General features: G+C 36.2%; 1 protein-coding gene across 7 annotated transcripts in view; it reads left to right on the top strand.

Moving 5' to 3' along the window:
- TENT2 (terminal nucleotidyltransferase 2) overlaps window positions 1-20,050 on the top strand; it is a 46,025-nt gene that overhangs the window by 23,521 nt on the left and 2,454 nt on the right. For all 7 annotated transcript variants that reach the window (XM_072859052.1, XM_072859049.1, XM_072859045.1 and 4 more), the window contains 4 exons: window positions 2,199-2,242; window positions 9,121-9,257; window positions 15,560-15,651; window positions 19,661-19,740. In XM_072859052.1, coding sequence (XP_072715153.1) covers window positions 2,199-2,242; window positions 9,121-9,257; window positions 15,560-15,651; window positions 19,661-19,740 — 353 coding nt within the window. The remainder of the gene's footprint in view (window positions 1-2,198; window positions 2,243-9,120; window positions 9,258-15,559; window positions 15,652-19,660; window positions 19,741-20,050) is intronic.

Raw genomic sequence — 20,050 nt, 5'->3', positions numbered from 1 at the left:
AAGTATCTTTACATGGTCTAGCAATTAGTGACCATCTTAATAGTGACTTGATAAGCATTTGATAGTGTTACACTTTTGATGGAAACAGGCCTTTTCACTGGAAATTTGTTATCCAAATCTATTTTCATTGTATCACAGTTACTCCGGAGACTTGTGTTGGGTGCTTTGTGCAGTCATGGATAGCCAGTTACTGAGCTGTGCATAAAAGTAATACGCAAAAGGGAAGAGAGTAGGAGTTACAAGGAAGTATAAATATGTAGGCTTGCCAGAATGTTAACAACCATGCGAGCATGAGAGGATTTGCTGTAGCCATCTGTGGCAGCTGCCACAGCTGTCTAGGGAAGGGACAAGAAAGTTCAAATAATCCTTTTCATACAAAACTGTGATCAGTCAACTGCCTGGGAAGGACCAGCAGTCCGCAGACCAAAGAGGAGCCTTTTACCTGTGCTTCATCAGCCTTTTCTGCTAAAAAAGGCTGAAGTGTGGCTCTGGACATGTATCTAGCACCAGCTGTTTAAATTCTGATGTCTTATTAATGCAGATTTTAATGTTTTTGTTTCATTTCTGTGACATGCATGTGATGCTACTGAAAGTAGCTTGTGTCCTAGTCATAGAATTCCTAATAGAGCTTTTGTTGATGTTACTGGGGAGGGAAAAAAATAAAAATAAAAGCTTTCTTTTGCAGTAAACAGTGTTCCTGTCTTCACTAGGCAAATTTCTTTCCTTTACTGCTTAACCATTTCCATATTCTTACAATTGTGTGGATGTTTTTGGACCTAAGGTTAGTGTGGCTTGAGTTTATTTTGTAGCTACATCAGTGTCTTGTACATGAACATTCCTCCAGTTAACAGGTCCAACTTGTACAGTAAGAAAAGGAAAACTCATGTGGTGAATGCTGGTGGTAAGTGGAAACATTTCCCCTTAACTCCATCCTCTTAGTATAGCATACAGACCCAGGTAAAATATCTTGATTGCTTGTATGGCTCAGATTTTGTTGCCTTTTATTTCAGTGTGGCAGAGAACTGGAAATTATCCAAGATGTTGCAGAAATAATATGCTCTTGCATATTTCTAAACACCCACAAACAAAATAAAAATATTATTAAAGCAGCTGTGATCTTATTCTTAGCAGTCCTGATAGTTAATATAGTATACTCTTTGAAGATATCCCAAACATGTTCTGAGAATTCTGCTGTTCTGATTCTTAGTCCCTATGGAAAAAGGATTCTGTAACATCTCATCCCCTGTGAGACCTTGTCTGAAGGGTGAATTAAGTCCCAAGTCAAAGTCCTGTGTGCTGAACTTAATTATCATTCTCCCTAGGGAATGATGTAGACCAATTGTTTAAAAAAACCATGCTGAAGACATGATGTTAAAGATTTAGTATGAGGAGTGCTCTAACAGTTCTGTAGCTGCTCTAAGGTTTGAGTGAGATGTGAATACTTCGGGATTTTTCTGTCTGTCTGTAGGACAGACCTAACCTGGGAGATAAGTTGTTTCCCTATTACCTGTATTGTGCAATAGATGCGCTCCCCATCTGTGGCTTTCATAAAAGTTACAATTGTTTAATTAATTTTGTATTTCTTAGTATCATTAATGTCTGCATAATCTTTATAACCTGTTTGCCATTAGTATACCAGCTAACAGCATTAGACTATATTTATGTATTTTATGGGGATTTTGCTAGTAAAGCCTACTAAGTGTGTTGGGCATTTTATCTTTAGGTTACTTTTGGAAACTCCGTATGTAATGCTTCGCAGCTGAAGAATGTGTACTTTTGCAGTATCTGGAGGCTCCCTATGCTGTGATAGAATCATGTTGTATTAGATGTAGGAAAATAAATGAGTGAAGCTCTGATTTTTCCTTTAGGGAATATAGATGAGTTTCTCATAGACATGAATTAATATGAATTTTAAAAGTGAAGTCATACCCGGGTGCTGTAGAATTTTTCATGTCTTCTACAAATAGTAGTGTCTTAGTAACAGTTTCCCTTAGCTGAATTAACTCCTTATACTACTATATACAAAATGGAGTAACAGAAAGATCTGGTGAATAACTTTTATTTTACAAAAAGCATGAAGGTGAAGTGCTTATAAATGTTTTTAAGATGGAATTTCAGTCCAACCCTTTGGTGTAGTTGATATGATATTTTCCTGTGAATTACATGAATCACAGCAACTTTAAACTTTTTTTTTATAGCCCTACCTGAACCCATCCTTCCATCCCTTCAAAAAAATTACCCAGTAAGTGTTTCTTATGAATTTACTACATCATATATGTGTATGAAGCTGCTTATCTAAAATACTTGAATTCTTAAGTATCTCTAACGGATTAAGTTAAACACAGTCTGTAAGCCTGGTCATTGGTACACTAAACATAAGTGTGAAAAAGGTTATTTGCTGCTTTTGATCTTTTCTTTAGTGAAAACAATCTGTTATATATGAGAAGATTTCACACACAGTTGGAAACAAGCGCTAATGAGAGCTGCTGGCCTAATTATTTTTATGCTGGCCTGAAAATACCCCTGCGTCATCTGTACCTTTCTGATTCTTACTTCTTAATACATTAAGTAGTGTCTTTTCCATCCAACTGTGGTGTTTCAGAATTCCATACCTTCCCACAGCTGTTGAGTTGCCTGTTATTTCTGGGTGCAGAGGGCGAATGATGTATGTTTACTAAGGAGACTTTTGAGACCTCACAAAATTGGGTTTCAGTCCAACAAGAAAAAGCCTTTTTGGGACTTTGCTGTTATGTCCAGATCATACTCTCTTGATTTCCAGAGAACTCTGAACCAGTATGCTTTGATCCTCTGCAGAATTAGGACTGTAGTGAGCCTTAATCTAAGAAAGATTACCTAGAAATAAGTGCTACCCTCCTAAATATTTTTCTGGGGACAAAAGAGCTATTGCTGAATAGTTCTGTGCTATAATGTATTTACTGAAATTCCTCAATTCCTTCCTCTCCTTTCCTCTCAACGTGTCACTTTAAAAAATTTTTCTTTATTCATATTTGCCATAGTTTGATGTCCCTGTCCATTTATGGTTTTTTTACTGTTGCTGATAATTGTGCTGAAGTAGTATCAGAAAGCCATTCTTTCTTTTGCATATATTTCCTGTAATGCTGAAATGGGAATATTTGATGACACTGCAAATCAGGCAGAAAATACTGTGGTGTTAACCATTTTGGGTAATTAGAATAATCGAGATGCAGAAGAAAGCTTTGAGCTATAGTCCACTGCAGTTTTATTTCTGTTTTGTAAACCTGCGTAGGCATACCTCTCCTAAATTTTTGTGGTCTTTATTTTTTCCTCTGATTTTTTTACCGTACTGTGTACCTTCTAATTTCTTCATTGTTAGTGCTCAAAAGCATTTGAAGCTGTTTTCATTTCTTATACGCTTAGCTTTATCTGATGGTTTTTTTGAATTGCTAAATTTGCTAATTATGTTTGCTTAAAGCTTATATGCTGTAGCATTTGTAAGTTTTGTGTAGCATGTAATTTAAAGAAAACAACTGTAAGAATTGGTAACTTTTGACTCCTTTGTAATAATAATGTAAACATTTGTATTTGTAGTGTTTGAACTGTGTAAAGGCCTTTAGAGCACTATACAAATATTAATGGCTTAAATGATTAAAGCAAAAGTATACAATACCATAAGATGAAAAATCTAATTAATTTGTACTAAATGCAAGGCTTTATCTTGTGTCATGTGAAAATGGTAAATCACTTGCAGGTTCCTGTGTTTCTAGAACACTGCTGTAAGAATAACATTTTTCTACCCTGTTTCAATGTAGATTTTGTTGTTGTTGTTAGCTATCTTGCCTTTGGAGGATGGACTGAATATTCTAGGATTGCTAATAAAATAAAAAGAATATTTTATACATGCTTACTATAAAACCAAATCAAAACTATGGATTAAGATTAAAAAAAATTATGCTTGAAATTTGCAAATTATTTTTGGTTTACTGTCTCCATTAGTAGTATAATTAAATGTTTAAAAATAGTGAAAGTTGCAATTTCTGAATACTGATATTGCAAAGAAATTTAAAATGAAAATTATAAATACACCAAAACAATTCTGGTCTTGTAGCTTGCAGTAATAATTACAAAGCACAGGGGAATGTCAGTATCCAAACAAACCATACGTTTTTCTTGTGGTTGCAGCTGGTCAAAGCTGTGTCTCCATCCTAATACCACACATAAATGCTGCTCCTACCCTTCTGAAACAAACCACCCTACCTACAATCTGTTCTTTTCAAAATCAAATCTGCAGCTCTTTCTGCAGCTGAAAATACTTCTGCGCTTTGAAGGAGACTGCTTGTTTTAAATTGTAGGTGCCATGTAAAAGAGACATGCTTACCTTGAGCGAGAAACAAAAGGCAGATTCTGTGACTCCGTATATCCCTACTGGAGATGTGAAGGGTGAGAAGTCCTGGGAAGCCAACAGATTTGCCCGCCTCTGCATTCTGTTGCCTTGGGGGAGTCTGCAGCTGGCACGAGCTGACGTGTTTTGCAACCACTAGTTTTGAGGGAGTATTGGACCATGTCAGATGTGGGGTTGGATTCTGGGGCTTCCTGCCCCCCGAGCAAGATGGGGTGGATGAGAGTAGCCCACAAAATGTGTTGATTGATTCTGAAGTCTATCTAGAACTTGCCTCCAAGTCAGGACTTTGACAGATGAGCTCTGGAGAATGTGGGGTGGCTTAGGCTGTTATGGCTTCTGGTTGTTTTGCCTGTGTGTTTGCCAGACGTGAACGTTGCTGCAACTGGGAGTCAGAAGGGAACATGTGCCCGAGTCTCCAATGTTCCAGAGCAGCCTGGCCTATTAGCTTAAATCCAGATGGAGGTGGGTCTCCACTAGTGCTCTGGATTGTGAACTTCATGGATGCGAGCGTGAGCACGTTTTTGTTCCTGCTGCCTCAGCTTCACGAGCAGTCGTATCTCGCAAAGGGTGGGGCAGAAGATGGGATGGTGCTTACTGTAGCTCCTTCACGCACAGGAGTCAGTCCTTGGACAGACACAATTTGCTTCGCTCTTCAAGTTGCACTTTTTAAAAGTATAAACATGAGTTAAATGTTCATGTGTAAGACTGGGGAAGGCTATTTTATGTGTGCGAATATAGATGCCTATAAAGAATTGCAAGATGCTATGCTGATGTTACCACTGTAAACTTTTTTGAAGGAAGACTCTTGTAGTCAGAGTTAAACTCATTATACATCAAGATACTCAAATGTAAAGATTTTTTTGATGTACGCTTGTGTTCCTTTCCTGTGTGTAAGGTGGAATGAGAATATGTGTAAGCATTATGTAGCTTGAACATGAAGCATGTTGCTGAATCCTAGTGTTTCCTTGAGAAATCAGCCAACCAAGGTAAAGATTAGAGATCTAGCAAAAAAGGAAAAAAGACTTTGGGGTCCCTTTTTCTGGTGTATTTTGAAATAATGGATAGCTCATTTGCTCAATCAGATCCTGAATTTCTTTTCCATTTCTTAAGTTGGCATGAAGCAAAGACACAGCAAGCAAATTAGAGACTAGTTTTAAAAGAAGCTGATTTTTTTGCCTTCTAGAGCAAGTTAAGAAGGGAAAGCTCACAGGGAAGGCCTACTTGAAACTATGCTAGTTTGAAGGATGCTTTCTAATTCTGTTTTATTACCACTCTCCCTTATATGGAGAATCTATAAGCTGTACCTTGTTCTGTTTATCTAGTTATTCCCCAAGTCCCTCTGGCAGGAAGGAAAGTACTGTTATCCCTGTTTTACAATAGGTGAATGGGGGCAGGTTGAGGCTAATGGATTTTCATGGGTTGTCTGTAGCAAACAGAAAAATGAGCCTAGGTATCCTGTAGCTGGTCTGACCTCTTGTTCACTGGACACTGAGTGATTGCTTTGTTAAGAAATGACCTTAAACAGACTACATTGTTGGTTATTGATATATTGGATATTGGTATATCTTGACAGAAGTTTTCATTAAATCTTCCCCATACCCAATTTTAAGTAATAATTAATTTGGTTTTACATGTAAAACTTTCTAATCTGGTAATAGCAATTTCTTCCATAACAAATTTTCTGTATTTCAGAAAAATGAAACACTTTTTTTTTTTCTTTCTTCTGGATGGGTGATCAGCAACTCGCAGTATTTAAAAAAATAAGTTGACTAACAATATCAGAAACATATGATTAACAGTTTGCTTTAGTTAGTGTAAAAAAATATCTTCTTTTCATCCAGAAAAGTAGTTTCAGTCATGCTTTCCATTTTGTAATACTTAGTTGTCTTTTTAAGACATTTTCATAGTGGTTATAACCACGAAAACGAGTGGAGATGGGAATTATTTATACGTATCTCTCTTAAACTAGGTGGCTGGGTTTTTAAATGATTAGCTACTATGGACTGTGACTTGCAGTTTTACTAGAGCACTTGTATAGAATAATATAAGTTTATTTTTTGAAGGGTAATGCCTTTCTGAGTAAGTAAAACTTTGATTTGCTTGACCTTTGTGAGGCAAGTGTATTTAATATACATGGTAAAACTTGGAACTGCAGGTTTCATAAATTTGAACTCGATTTAAAAAAAAAAAGTTAAACAGAATTTTAGATTGCAGAATTGAAGAGTTTTTATCCTAATTACTAGATGAAGATTTAGAAAATTGCCTTCTAATGTGGGTTAGGAATTTTATCTCTTCTGGCATGGGTGGGAATCTTTGAAATGTGGTACATTTCCTGCTCCTCAAATGAGGAGTCTTTCAGTTTTATCACTGCTGCTTACATGACTTTTGATCAGTTGCAAACTCAGTGAAGAAACAGACAAGCTAAGCACCCTGAAAAATGCCTTCATCTGGACTATGCTTCTAGCATAATCACCCTTTTCAAAATACAGATTTGTGATTTTAAAACTCTGCAAGGTTTTGTAACTTCCTATTTCATTAACTGCTAACAAATCTTACAACTTTATCCAAAGATATTTTTTCAGTATTTGATACCCTTGGGCTCTTTCATTTTTTCCGTATGTAGGCATACACCCACAGGCACACATGTATTCTTTTTTGCTGTAAGTTTTATTACAACTATATTTGATGTATTGTGTTTTGCTATTAGTATAACAATTTATTTTTTCTTATTCACATGATGTACAAACTCTAATTAAAAATTAATTAATTGTGATCAATATATAAAATGTAAATAAAATGTTCTTAAGGTCAAGGTTGATAAGAAGCTACAACATCCTCTGTAAACTTGTAATAGTGCTAAAGAAAATATCTTACTTATTATTCTGAAAAATAATATCCCGAAGTCTAACTTTTTAGCTGCTCAGCATGCCAGCCTCACTGTGGTGGCAGATTTTTCTTGCAGTTCAGAAGTTCTCAGGCATTTGAACATTCAAAGCATAAAAAAAAAAATCTTGTTCTCTTTTTTCAAAAATGTCTGCTGCCTCTGAACATTTACTTATTAGTCTTAGTAGACATCTGTTGTAGTAATTGCATTGCCTTTCTGTTTTGTACTGTTTGGAGATCAGCAGCTCTTGTTCTCATTCCTTTTTTTCCCTGTGTCCATTTCCTCATGAGCTGTTATACTGCTAACACTAAATTCATTTGTTGTGACTCTTCTACAACTTTCTGTGGGAATGGGCAAGGAGTGACTTTCACTCTAGTACCTGTCTGATTACCTTTGGGGTTAAAACTATATACTGTATAACATAGGAACAACTGTTCCCCTTTTAGATCTTTATATGCTGCCTGTCTGCTTTTTATGTCTGTCTGGCTCCATGTTTTTGGTGTGTTCTGTTGGATAGTAAGCTGTTAAATTCTGAGCTCTGCTAACTATAATAATATTTTATATGCGAAGTTATATCATGTGAGAACAAGACTTGAAATTTTTCATAGCTGGAAGAATGGCCTTTTTTCCAAGAAGGTGGTGTGCAAGGTTCCAGGAAGTTTTGCTAGAATTGGCAAAAGAGGATGGGAGTTCCAAACTTTCCAGTCCTACTGGTTGATAGCTAACCATGCTTTTCTCAGAGGAAACACTGCCAGCTGTGAACATGGAAATAGCATTACAGTGTATAATGATTCCACTGATATTCTAGTACTATAAAGTTTGAGTCATGCTTGATAGTACTCTTTAAAATAACAAAGGAGTGGGAGGAGAGATAGAGTAATGACTTAATAGGTTCCTAAATTTATATAGATGTATGTATTTATGTGAATATAAAGCTTGCTCTTGTATATCTTGGGTTCATTTTCCTTAAAATACACAACATTGCTGTAAAATGTAGTATCCTGGTATTACCAGGTTTAAAAAATTGTTTCTCTAGCAAGAGAAGATATGTTCTCTGCCATGTACCCCAGTCTTTCAGAAGAACCTAAAGGATGCAATGGGCACCCAAACAATATAGCAGATCTAAAACCATGTTAATTTAGTCTTGTGTAGATTGCTTTTTAAGCTGGCAATAGTGACTTTTTTTAATAGCAAACCTGACTTTCTCCTCCTCTCCCCCCACTCCCCCAAGAAAAGCATACTTCAGCTTAAATGCTGCGTTCTGTGTTTTCAGGTTTTTTGTATAACTTTTTTTTTTATTTTTATTCTTTCAGATAGGTTGGCTAGAGGAGGTGCTGCTGCAGTCTTTGAACTCATTATGTGGGAGGATGCAGGTTCATATTAGGGCCAGTGGGTTTCATATGCAATTTTAACTCTATGCTGTAGGAAAAATAAGTCAGGCCTTCCTTTTGGATTGTTTCTGTACCACAGTTATGGGAACTTGGCGATAAGTGCATTACCTTCACCTACGCTACCTCAGTTCAACTTCAGCCAGCTCAGTGCAGGCTACCTTACTCAGCTTCTGCTCATGTAAATGCAAGTCCAGTTCAGAGATTCTCCCATGTTAAAATTCTTTAGCTAACAGAAGGCAAGGGATGGTCTCAGACGCTCCTGTGCAAGATTATTCTACCTGAGTTCAGGGGGAGTAACTAGTATCCAACAAAAGAGCGTGAGAGAAATTTAGTCCTTTGCTTGTAGGTTGTCCTTGAACTTTTAATACGCAAATGATAGGCAGCTTTTTTATTGTGAGAAATATATGCATCTAGACTAAGGCTGCGCATGTGTCTATATACGTACTCTGATTTTATTTTGACAGGAATCTTTTGATCCTGCTATGCAGTTGCATCTTGTTCATCAAGCTCCATGTACCATTCCTCCTTACCTCTCAAAAAATGGATCAAGCCTTGGAGATTTGCTGATAGGCTTCTTCAAATATTATGCCACAGAATTTGAGTAAGTAATAAACTCATCTTAGTGTTTTAGAGTATGCAAAACTTTGATTCCTTCTATCCAAGATATCAACACTTTATAACCCTTGAAGATAAAGAATAGCAGTAATGCAGGAGCGGTAACTGACAGAGAGGAAGTGGGTGGAAAGACTAAAGGACAACAGGAATGCTGATAAAGAGCGTCTGACACCTTTTGCTTAGCCAAGCATCCTATCCTGTAAAACAGCTGCCAGAAGTTAGAGAGCTTTGTCCTTTAAAAATAGCTGGGTTTTGTTACATTACACTATTCTAAAACTGCCTATCCTTGTGTAAGAAAAATCTGTTGTTCTTAGTTGTAGTTTAAGGTTTTGATTGTGATACGAATTATTTGGACCTCAATAGCTGTGCTTGTCTTCTGCCACCCTGAGTCAATGGAGGTAACTGACCAGGTGGCTCCTTACTTTGATGATAATATAGATCAATAGAGGCCACACCTTGTGAAGAATTCTCCCATACATAGTTGGTTCACTAACCTTGTTGATTTGCTAGAATCAAAGTTTAATTTTGACATCTGGACTTCCTTGTAGAAGAGAAGGAGAAGCTGAAGTGAGGGCCTCTGAGAGAGCTGTAGATTACAAACATTTTGCCAAATTGTCACCTGAGAATTTCTTAGAAAAAGTGCTTGTCTGTATAAAATATTTAAGGTTGTATTTAAATAAGCTTAAAGATCTTCTAAAGAACTTGTTTCTGAGGCAGTTGGTTCGTACATGTTGCTGTCCTGTGTATGTGCATCATATCCATTTCCTGGAAGGAGAACAAGATGTATAACTGCTGGATACTCATTGTAATTTTTGAAGTGTTCATATATTTACTTCAATGTAAGAAGTGACCCATCATGAAATCCTTGCAAGAAAGCATCACTGGGGTGTGCACCACATGTGGAATATGTAAGCTAAATCTATATGGCCTGTGGCAGTTGATGAACTAACTGCACTTTATGCATGCTTAAGCCTCATTCTGAGAGATTTTCACATAAAGGATTTTCCTTCAATGATCTCTGCAGATAAGGGAATGGTCTTTTGTCCTAAAAGTTTCTCCTGAGTACCTGTCTTTTCAGCTGGCAAGATGCTGTTTGCTAAACAGGTAAATTAGAAGACACTGCTGGAGGATGTCCTCAAGTTCCTAATTTATATGGGACACTAGATGCGTCCTTTACTACTTGTCTGTATAATGAGCTGTTAATCTTCTCATATATGAAAGTAAATATCTTTTCCACCAGGGAAGAAGTTTCTGGTTTGCCTGTGCAAACTAGCAGAGAACATCTTGTCCAAATGCAGGAAAAATACCTAATTTGACTTTTCTGGTTCGGGTGCTTGTGAAGAACAGATTTCTGCATAAGTCAGTAGCTGGTCCAGGAAGACTTTTTTTTTTTGCTTGCTGTTAGACATGCAGGATATACTAAGAAGCATGAAGACTAACAATGCTGCAATATCAGTACTTGAACTGATAGTAATCTGTGAATATTATTTTTCATGATGATCATAAATGAGGAAAAAATGTTACCTACATTTAATCATAGAGGCACAGGGGAACTTCTGGTTAAAACAAAGCTTGAAAAAGTGGACAATGAAGATAGGATAGTTGCTGACATCAAGGAAAGAAAAGATTTTTAAAAAACAATTAACCAAGCTGACATCAAGGGAAGAAAAGATTTTTAGAAAACAACAAACCAAACAAAAAAAGACTATCTGGCTTGTTTTTCCAGTGTTAAGAATCTATTAAGCATCTAAATGTTTGGTGATATTCTGTTTCTAAAAAAAAACACAAACCAAAAAAACCCCAAAAAAACCCCAACCTGTAAAAAATAGCCATTAGAATTCCTGTGTTGAAAATGTTACGTAGTTGAGAAGTCATATGAGGAAATGATGCACCTAATGCACCAACCTGTATTAATTTTAACTCTTTCTGCTACAGAAATAAAACTTAGTCAGGTGTATGGTTTACTTGACCATCTGTGTATCCCTGACAAGTATAACTTCTGTTTGAAAGCAGCAGGGTCTGTGTCTCGAAGATACTAGAATTCCATATAGTTTCATAAAAACTGGTAATTGGCTGGAGAACAGGAACCCAAATTAATGCCCATGCTGGGGAAAAGGTGGGCGGAACATCGTGTTTAAACATTTGTGTGTGTGTGTGTGTGATAGCCAGCCAATGAGAACAAGTACAGTGTCACACTATCCACAGTATCTGTTGTCTTTGCTTTGAGGTTGCTGATGGAAATAACATTATAGGTGGGAATAAGGATAAGAGTTGAATACACACAACACAGGGCTCTGTTAGTTCTGCCTTTCATGGAAGAACTACTATTTTACTTCTGAATGTGTTGAATATTTTCATTGCTGTAATCAATATTTTCTTCAGTGTTTGCTTTCCCTGTAAAACATTTACTAGTGTTCTTAGGCACAAAAATTTTGAGATTGTATTTCAGATATTGTGACTATTAAGTTAGGTCACATTTAAATGACCTGTACTGTGCCAGTGAACTTTCACTATTGAACTGTAATGTGTTTGATGAAAAGATTACTGAAGAGAATACTACTTCAATTTTCATAAAAGTGACTTTTGTAGATTCCTGTCTATAGAGTAGGACACAACACTACCAGGTTTGATACACAGGATCTGGTTTGCTGAAAGAACAGCATGCAGTCAAGAATTATCAGATCATGTGTGAAGATCATCATTTTGGACAGAATGAGTCATTGACGCCGCCCGTGTGGAATGCGTAACTCATCAACTATTTTACATGTATTGGTCAGGAAGATGAAGGGAAGATGGAGATACATTGTTTTAAACTTCCCCCTCAGTCTAGCAAAGGCCAGTAGGTATTTCAGTTAAAATCTATGTTTTATTTTACTCGATGTAGTGAATAATGTTTAAGGGCAGGATGGGCCCAAAGAATAGGGCACAAAGGAAGAAACAGGAGTGGCACAAAGGGAGAAGCAGGAACCTTGCATGCTGTGCAGGCATGAATAAGTTTATCTCCCTGTTTTTTTCCCTTATGCTTTTAATCCACTTTGTTTACTTAGAATATAAGCTCTTTCAGAAAATTGCTGATTACCATGTATTTATACAATGCACATTCTACAGTCCTACTCTGGGATTTTCGGTGTGTCCATAAGAAGCAATTTTTATCCTCCTTCATAAGTTACCAGAAATGTGATTTGGAAATTGCTGCATATATTGGATTTACACACTACATATGGCAAAGCTTGATTTGCCAACATGGTTGTATAAGTAGCTTGCCATAAGAGTTCAAGTCTGCATCATGTTTCACATGATACAGCTGGCTAAAAGTATGCTTATAACTCCATTTTAACTTGAAGTATTTCAAACTACCAAAGGTCTGCTGATCACGCAGTGAACGTGACCAAGTAAAAAATGTATGGAGGTGTTCTCAAAAGAAGGTATTTGGAAACTGGTCTGTGTTTACCAGGCCCTCTGGAGAGTGTCTGGTTTCATTCCTGCAGCTGTGAGTGAAGGCAGCAGGTTTTCACTTGGCTGTCTCTTTACAAAGTGAGACCTTGAAGCAAGGCCTTGCTCCCCTGAAGTTACTGCTAGGGAACCTAGAGATTGTCCTTTGGGACTGTACTTCTCTTAAATTTATTGTTTCAAGTTATGTAGCAGTTGTTTAAGACCATTCACTGATTAAGTTGTATTTGGTGGACATGATAAAAGATTGGTTACATTATTGTGACAAAATATAAAATACAGTTGCTCACGGCTCTCTTCAGGGTAGAATTGGTCTAGTAATAAAGGGATCATTTTTAAATAGTATATCGAATTAAATATGCTTGCAATTTATACCCAGCTTAGTGTGTTTATGCAAGTGGCTTTGGCTTTTAAGAACGCTCTGGAAAATATAAGCTTTTTAATCTATTTGTAGTGTATTCATACACACTTACACCTGGAAATTCCTGGTCTTTTTCTTTCAAATTTTTGCCTTCTCCATGAGGAGCACATACCTAATATGGGCAGTGACACCAGAAATAACTGATAATTGAAATAGCTGTTTAAATGGTTATTGTTAACTTATGGATTGAAAGTGTATATGCAGAGAATATTTGCTTTGTGTTGGCAATAATGAAGTTATTGTGTGCAAACCAAAATGGTTAAAATTGATACACAAATAATTTGCTATTGGTAATTAATTTCTAATTCAGGATTATTTTGGTACCAAGGCAGGGTTAGTGAAAGTTTAATGAGATTATTAGATAAAGTAGCTGTTTTCAAGTTTAAATAAAAAGCTGTTTAAATAGCTAGAAATGGCACCTTTTGCATTGCTTTTTGCTAAACCAGTGTATTATAAATGCATTTATTTTTTGCTGAGGAATCAAGCCAAGTATAAACCTAGAGAAAAAGAAGTTAAGAATTACATGTTTGAAGTGAAACAATACTGCCTGGTTTAACCAAACACAGATCAAATACTTCGTTGCGTGACTTTTTTTTTCCCACTGGCCTGGATTGCTCTGATTTTTAAATAAGCTTTTAGAAGAAGCAGAAGAGTTGAACTATCAGCTGCTTCTGCTCATGACCACTGTTCCGGAGCTGCAGTTTAAGCTTCTTCGATGCTCTAGTCACATGCTTTTTCTCTTTTGTCTTTTTTTGTGTTTGGTTTTTTTTGAGCAATTAATCTGAACTTCTTGTTAAGCTTGTGTTGATGGTATTTTGTTAAAAAGACATGATAGGAAGGTATTTGGTTCTTCACAATATCTCTGATTCTTGCAAAAGTAGTCTACTATGGAAATTAAGGGGAGGGAGAGTGATGGGTTAGAATGAAAGCTTTAGTTTGCATTGAACGCTAGAAATGATCATCACCTGTACTAATTTTCTAAAGAATGTATCAAGAGAAATCTAAATATACACAGCAGTGGGTGAATAAGTAATCTGAGGTATCCTAAACTATGCTTCATATGCTGTGTCTGGCACCTTTTTGAAATAGGCCCTATTCATATTTTTAAATAGAAGAATAATGTATGTGTTCTATGGAAGTACAGTTATTCAAACAGCTAACTTTCATAAGTGGTTTTAATCATGAGTTGTATCCAAGATAATCTGTAGAATTACAGGCACAGATTTTTAGCTGGTGTAAACTGTCTTATCACCACTGAATTAATGGAGTTATGACAGCTGATCTCTGTGGCCTAGGGAGCAAAGAGTTATTCCAAATTTAACTGATGAATTATAGACTGTATTTTGATTTACAGTTGATATTTACAGATTTACTGCAGGTAGTTGATGCACCCAGCCAAGCTCCTTTCTTTTTGCATTATGTCAAAAGGTGGATTCAGTCAGGATATCAAGTCAGGTGTACATAACACCAGTACAGCTAGCAGCACACTACCCAGCTATTTCAAAGCCCCATTTAGTCAGGGCACATGGTGATGCACTGTTGGTGATCCAGGCATTTTGCTGATATAGTAGTTGCCTGGTTTAGTTAAGAGCAGCTGAAAACTGGCTGGGTAGATAAGAACATAAAACTGCAAGTGGTTGCCTTGGCTTCCATTACATTTGGCATATTGTTGTGCCAAGCATCATAAAGATCATAAAGATGCCTGGCACATTGTAAAGATTGTCCTGTAAACTGCTTGCTGTTCCTCTTTCAGTGTGATCATTTCCTGTGGTTTTGTTGTTGTAAAATTGTGTGCAGAAAGCAGTAGAATGTCTTCAAATGCGTGTTTGAGTTCTTGCTCTGTTGTTACACTTGTAGGAGATCTAAAATTCAGCATATACAAAGTGTTAGTGCTTTCTAGTAATAGGTTCCTTGCACCAGGAATGCTGGCCTGTAAGCAAGCTATGTTTATACTGTTGAATATTTTTTTAATGGAATGCAGTATGTGACTTCATCTGCACTTAAACTCCTTACATTCTTTTTCTCCCCATAGAAAATTCTCAAAGATAGATTTGAGGCTACAATTTCTTTTGAACTTAGAAATAAATGTAGCTGTCCAAGTTGACCCTGTTTTTTGAAAAAATTATTCTGTCATGAATATATGTTACTCATGGATACCTGTGATGTTTTGTTTTGCAGATGTTTTCATAAATAAAATTCTGTTTGTGGAAAATTTTTCTTGTTTCCTATCTATCACTCCTTAGTCTTACATAGTGAATTATGAAGATTAGACTGTTACACTGAATTACTCATTATTATATAGTACTGTGTTACCCAGGCTTATGACATAGCAATTTGACAATTTTTTAATGTAAACTGATATTATTAATTCAGAATCAAGAGTTAAACGTTCTGCAAATTGTTTTCCTTTTCCCTAGTTGGAGCCATCAAATGATTTCAGTTCGTGAGGCCAAAGCCATTCCAAGACCTGATGGTACTGAATGGAGAAACAAATTTATTTGTGTTGAAGGTAAAATGTAAATCTGCATTATCATTTTTACCTGTTAAGACACTAAATACATAAATCTGTCAGGCTTTACCTTGGTTGTGTTTTAATAATGCACACATGTAATATATTTACGTAGAAAATGAAGTTTAAGCAATGTAAATAGTTTTGGAAACAGTCCCACCAAAAACATTTGAGAAGGAAGCTTTAAGTTCTATAGTGTTTAAAAATAGTTCTCCTGACCTTTTCTTCAAGAGCACTCATTGCCCTGTTACTTTTGGAACAGGGATTAGGACTTTGACAAGGAATGGCCTTTATGACAGTAGTGTGTGTTTTCCTGCTCTGCAAAAATAGTCTTCAGTTTTGCCAAGATTGAGTTTCTGAAAAAACACAGTGGGCACATATTCAGATTCCTCTCTAAGAATGTTCTAGAAATGCTCTGGCATCCCAAGTCCTAGCAGTGACTAGATTATGCATATGTCAGTCCCCTTGTGGCTACTATACTTGGCTGGCCTGTCAATGTACAGTTTCTGTGGAGACTGTATGATGCCCTCCAGAACTGGAGGGTAAACCCAGCTTACCTTTTGGAGTTGCAGGTCTCTGCCTTCTTAGTGCAGGCTGAACTGGGCAGTAGCACTATACAGGGAACCCGCTTCAAGTGCTCTTGATGCCTTTCGGCTGCTGTGGGGAATCTACATGGAGAAGATGAACAGTTAGCATGAGTAGGAGATGAAGCTTGGACCTGGGAAAGAGAACATAATAGAACAAGAGAAGGATTGAAGTGTTAGGAGAATGGAAAGAGAAGCAGAGAAGGGACTGAAGTGCTGTGTTACTGGTAACAGTTAACACAAAGAGATAAGAAAGGGGAGTGAGAATCAGAATGCAGCAAGTGAAGGGGAATTGGTTGGACAAGGGACTGTGTGAAGCCACATGATGGGATTCCTGTTCTTTATTTGACTTTGGGGGGAAAAAATCAACTACCAGTCATAGGGGAAAAAAAGACACTGGAAGACGACTGCATGCTTGACTCTGCAGTCTCAGAGCTGAGAAATGTGAGAATTAGAGTATCTGCACAGCTGAAATGATTCAGGATAGTGCAGGCATTGCCAAGGCGCTGGTCTGAAGGTAGAGGTGGGAGGTGGGAATGCTGGGCAGCTGTGTCTGCTGCTGTCACATGATGCTGAGCCACTGTGTTGCGGGGGGGGGGGTGTCTGTGTTTCAAGCTCTCAGGTTTTTTAATTACATTACCAAGTAGTTGAATAATTAGGTTTTCCTTCTGTCAGGTTGGAAAATAGAATATCAGCATACAGAATAAGCATTTTAGAATTTGTATTAAATGGGTTTGATTACATACAACTTTTCCTTAAGAGTGCATCTTGCATTTGCCCTATTAAAAAAGCAAAATTATCTATAGGTGGCACATCTGATTCCTTCCCGTTACAATGTATTTCAAGACTTTATTAAGAGTGGCGTTTAGCCTGACATACCAAGTTTTTACTTCTAAATTGGAAGGGAAAAATTAAATTTCCTATTTCAACTCAAAGTAGGCTTCATGTTTATAACAATTGTTAAGCTGAACTAGTTTAACAAAGTATGTAGATAAACTTCTGTGTACTTCGAGAAGAAGCTTTTAAAAGCTAGCTAAACATGTCAATATATTCTGGTTTCCAAGTCTTTGTCAGATTTTCCAGTTAGTGGACTAAAATTTCAGTAATTGGTATTATTGCATATATTTTTTAATATTTTAAATATATTTGTTGATAAATTACACAAGCCTATGCCTGCAAGTTGCCATAATTCTGCATGTAGCACTGTATTTAGGCTCGCTCAAATTAAAAATTGTGTTCTGTTTTAAGTTTTACTGGCCTTAAGACTGATTCTCACTTGTATTTCTACAAGTTAGAGAAACAAATGTAGTAGAGATGCTCTTTTCAGACAGTTCAAAATCTGGCAGGCTATTACCATTACAGGGGTACAGAGAACACTGCTTTTAGCTAATGTTTGTGAACATTCCTTGTCAGAAGCTCTAAATTGTTAGTGACTATTCTGGTTTCAGTTTAAATCTTGTCTATATGAAATAATATCATACACTCCCCTGTTGAAAAAGACACACTTTGTAAAAGCTACAAACATGGCAATTTTGTGAGACAAATTGATAGTCATTTAGGGAAACTGGATCAGAAGCCATCTAAGCTGCACCTGATTCATGCTTGTACTTTTAAATCTTTCAGATCCACATGTTAAAAGTAATTCTAAAAACAATTCCCTGGGGCTTCGTTTGCAGCAGTTCTGAAGTTTTATGATTTATTGTATTTTAATTTGAAAAGATGATCCCCTTCAGCCTTTCCCTCAAGGATCGGTGTTGAAGTTGTATTACTTTTTTTCTTTTAATATTCTCATCTCTTTGTGTGAAAAAAATAACTTATGATGGACTCTCACTGTCTTGATGGTTAGAAAATGTAGTGGTGTAAATAGTAGCTGATTGCAAAATTATTCTTGCTGCACTCCAGGGAATGAGTTTGTCTTTTGACAGTCAGTAAATATGCAGGAAGAATAAAGGGAAGATGTGAGTCAGCTTTTGTGACTAGAGTACCTTTTTTCGTGCTGGCAGTTTCAGAAGATTGTACAGCTTTGCTCTTGTTGCTTTAAAAAATAGATATATCTTGATTCAACATAAAGTACATAAAGGTCCTAGCATTAAAGAAACAATTAACATCACATTTAAGACACACAAAAGAAATGCTGTACTGCTTCACATGGTAAGACACATGGAATTCTTAGTGGCAGTAGGTCACTGTGTCAAATTATGTGACTGACTTTAGAGGACTATATACCTTTTTTATTTGATTGCCAGTTTTTTGTTCCAGTCTAAATGTATGATGCATTCTAAAACAAAATCTGCCTGTAAACATCCACTGAAAACTTTATAGGTAGTTTGAAGAGAAACCTTTTAGAAACCTGCCAAATACATTTATCGCATGAAACAATTTATTCGTGAATTGAAATAACTTGCAGAAATAAAAACCCTATGCTATGGAGCATGTTCCAAATTTAAAGTCCCAGTCTCCATAATGGCATAGGCCCTTCTGATGTTTAATGCTTTATTTAACTATATGTCCCTATCTGAATAAAATCAATTCATAACCAACTAAACAAAAAAGCTGCCTGATCTAGCAAATACTTCTGTGGTTCTGTGGCCCTTAAGGACTTTCATACATTCTGCCAGTGTGAAATATACCATATTACTTAAGCAGTTCTCTAGTAAGGCAAAAAGGACTATAAAATCTGTTTTGTAGTGCATTGTAATGCATAGTCTGTGCATCATGATTTTTTAGTATTTACTGCTTTAATGTTGGCAACCCTATCAGTAGCAAGGAGTACTTTCTTAATACTTTAATTTAAAAAAAAGTTCCAAAGTACTAATTATGTTAGGAGAAAAAGGGGGGGCGGAACATAACATAAATTTCTAGTCTGTTAGAAAGTGGAAGCCCCAAATTGTTAACTTACGAATACATATTGTAGAATAGTTACGAACTGATAAAATATATTTTTACAGCAGTTGATACATCTTATATAAAAAGTTATAGTAAATATTTTACTGTACTCCTTGTATTTCACTGAAGCTGTTGAATGAGATGAATCTAAAGTGAACAGTTCCAAGACGCATATGTAGTAAGTTTCAAAACATTTGAATATGCAAAATCATATTCTGATATATCATCACAGACTAAGCAGTAACAAATAATTACTGATGCATAAATTCGGCACAGTCATCGTGTGCTTCAACAAATATAATAACCTGACTTTATTATGTGTTACATACTATTAGACCATTCAGGGTTTGGGGCTTTTTTTTTCATGAATATTATGTAGAAATAAAGATTGAGAAGCAAAGTAGAACCAGCCACTGAAAACACTCTTGGGAAGCAATGATATGTTGACTCTTCTGGGTTTTGTCTGATTACTTGCTCAGTGAAGACAGCCTAGCTCTAGGTTTTTTTAACACTTTTAATGTTTGTGTTTGATCTTGCAGAGCCGTTTGATGGGACAAACACTGCTAGAGCTGTACATGAAAAACAGAAGTTTGATATTATCAAAAGTGAATTTCTCAAGGTAGAAAGTACATCTCATTTAATTTTTCCAGTCACTTGGGTTTTCAAGATAGTTATACAAATACTAGTCATTGAACCTGCCTGTTTCTGATGTTTGGGTTATGAATATTTTTATGCTTTGTACTATATAAATAATATAAATGTATTTTTTTAAAAAACTTGTGGAAACTTATTTAGTAAGAGTATTTGTTAACGTCTGCCATTGAGCATCAGGCTTAAGTTGCAATGGGTAGTTGAAATAGTAAACCCTTTGTCTTAGATTTTCTTCTGTGTGTAAAATTCTAATGATAGTTGATAGCTTTAGAATTACA

This window comes from Ciconia boyciana, chromosome 4, assembly GCF_034638445.1.
Source record: "Ciconia boyciana chromosome 4, ASM3463844v1, whole genome shotgun sequence".
Classification (NCBI taxonomy): Eukaryota; Metazoa; Chordata; class Aves; order Ciconiiformes; family Ciconiidae; genus Ciconia; species Ciconia boyciana.
This window is presented reverse-complemented; position numbering and strand designations above follow the sequence as displayed.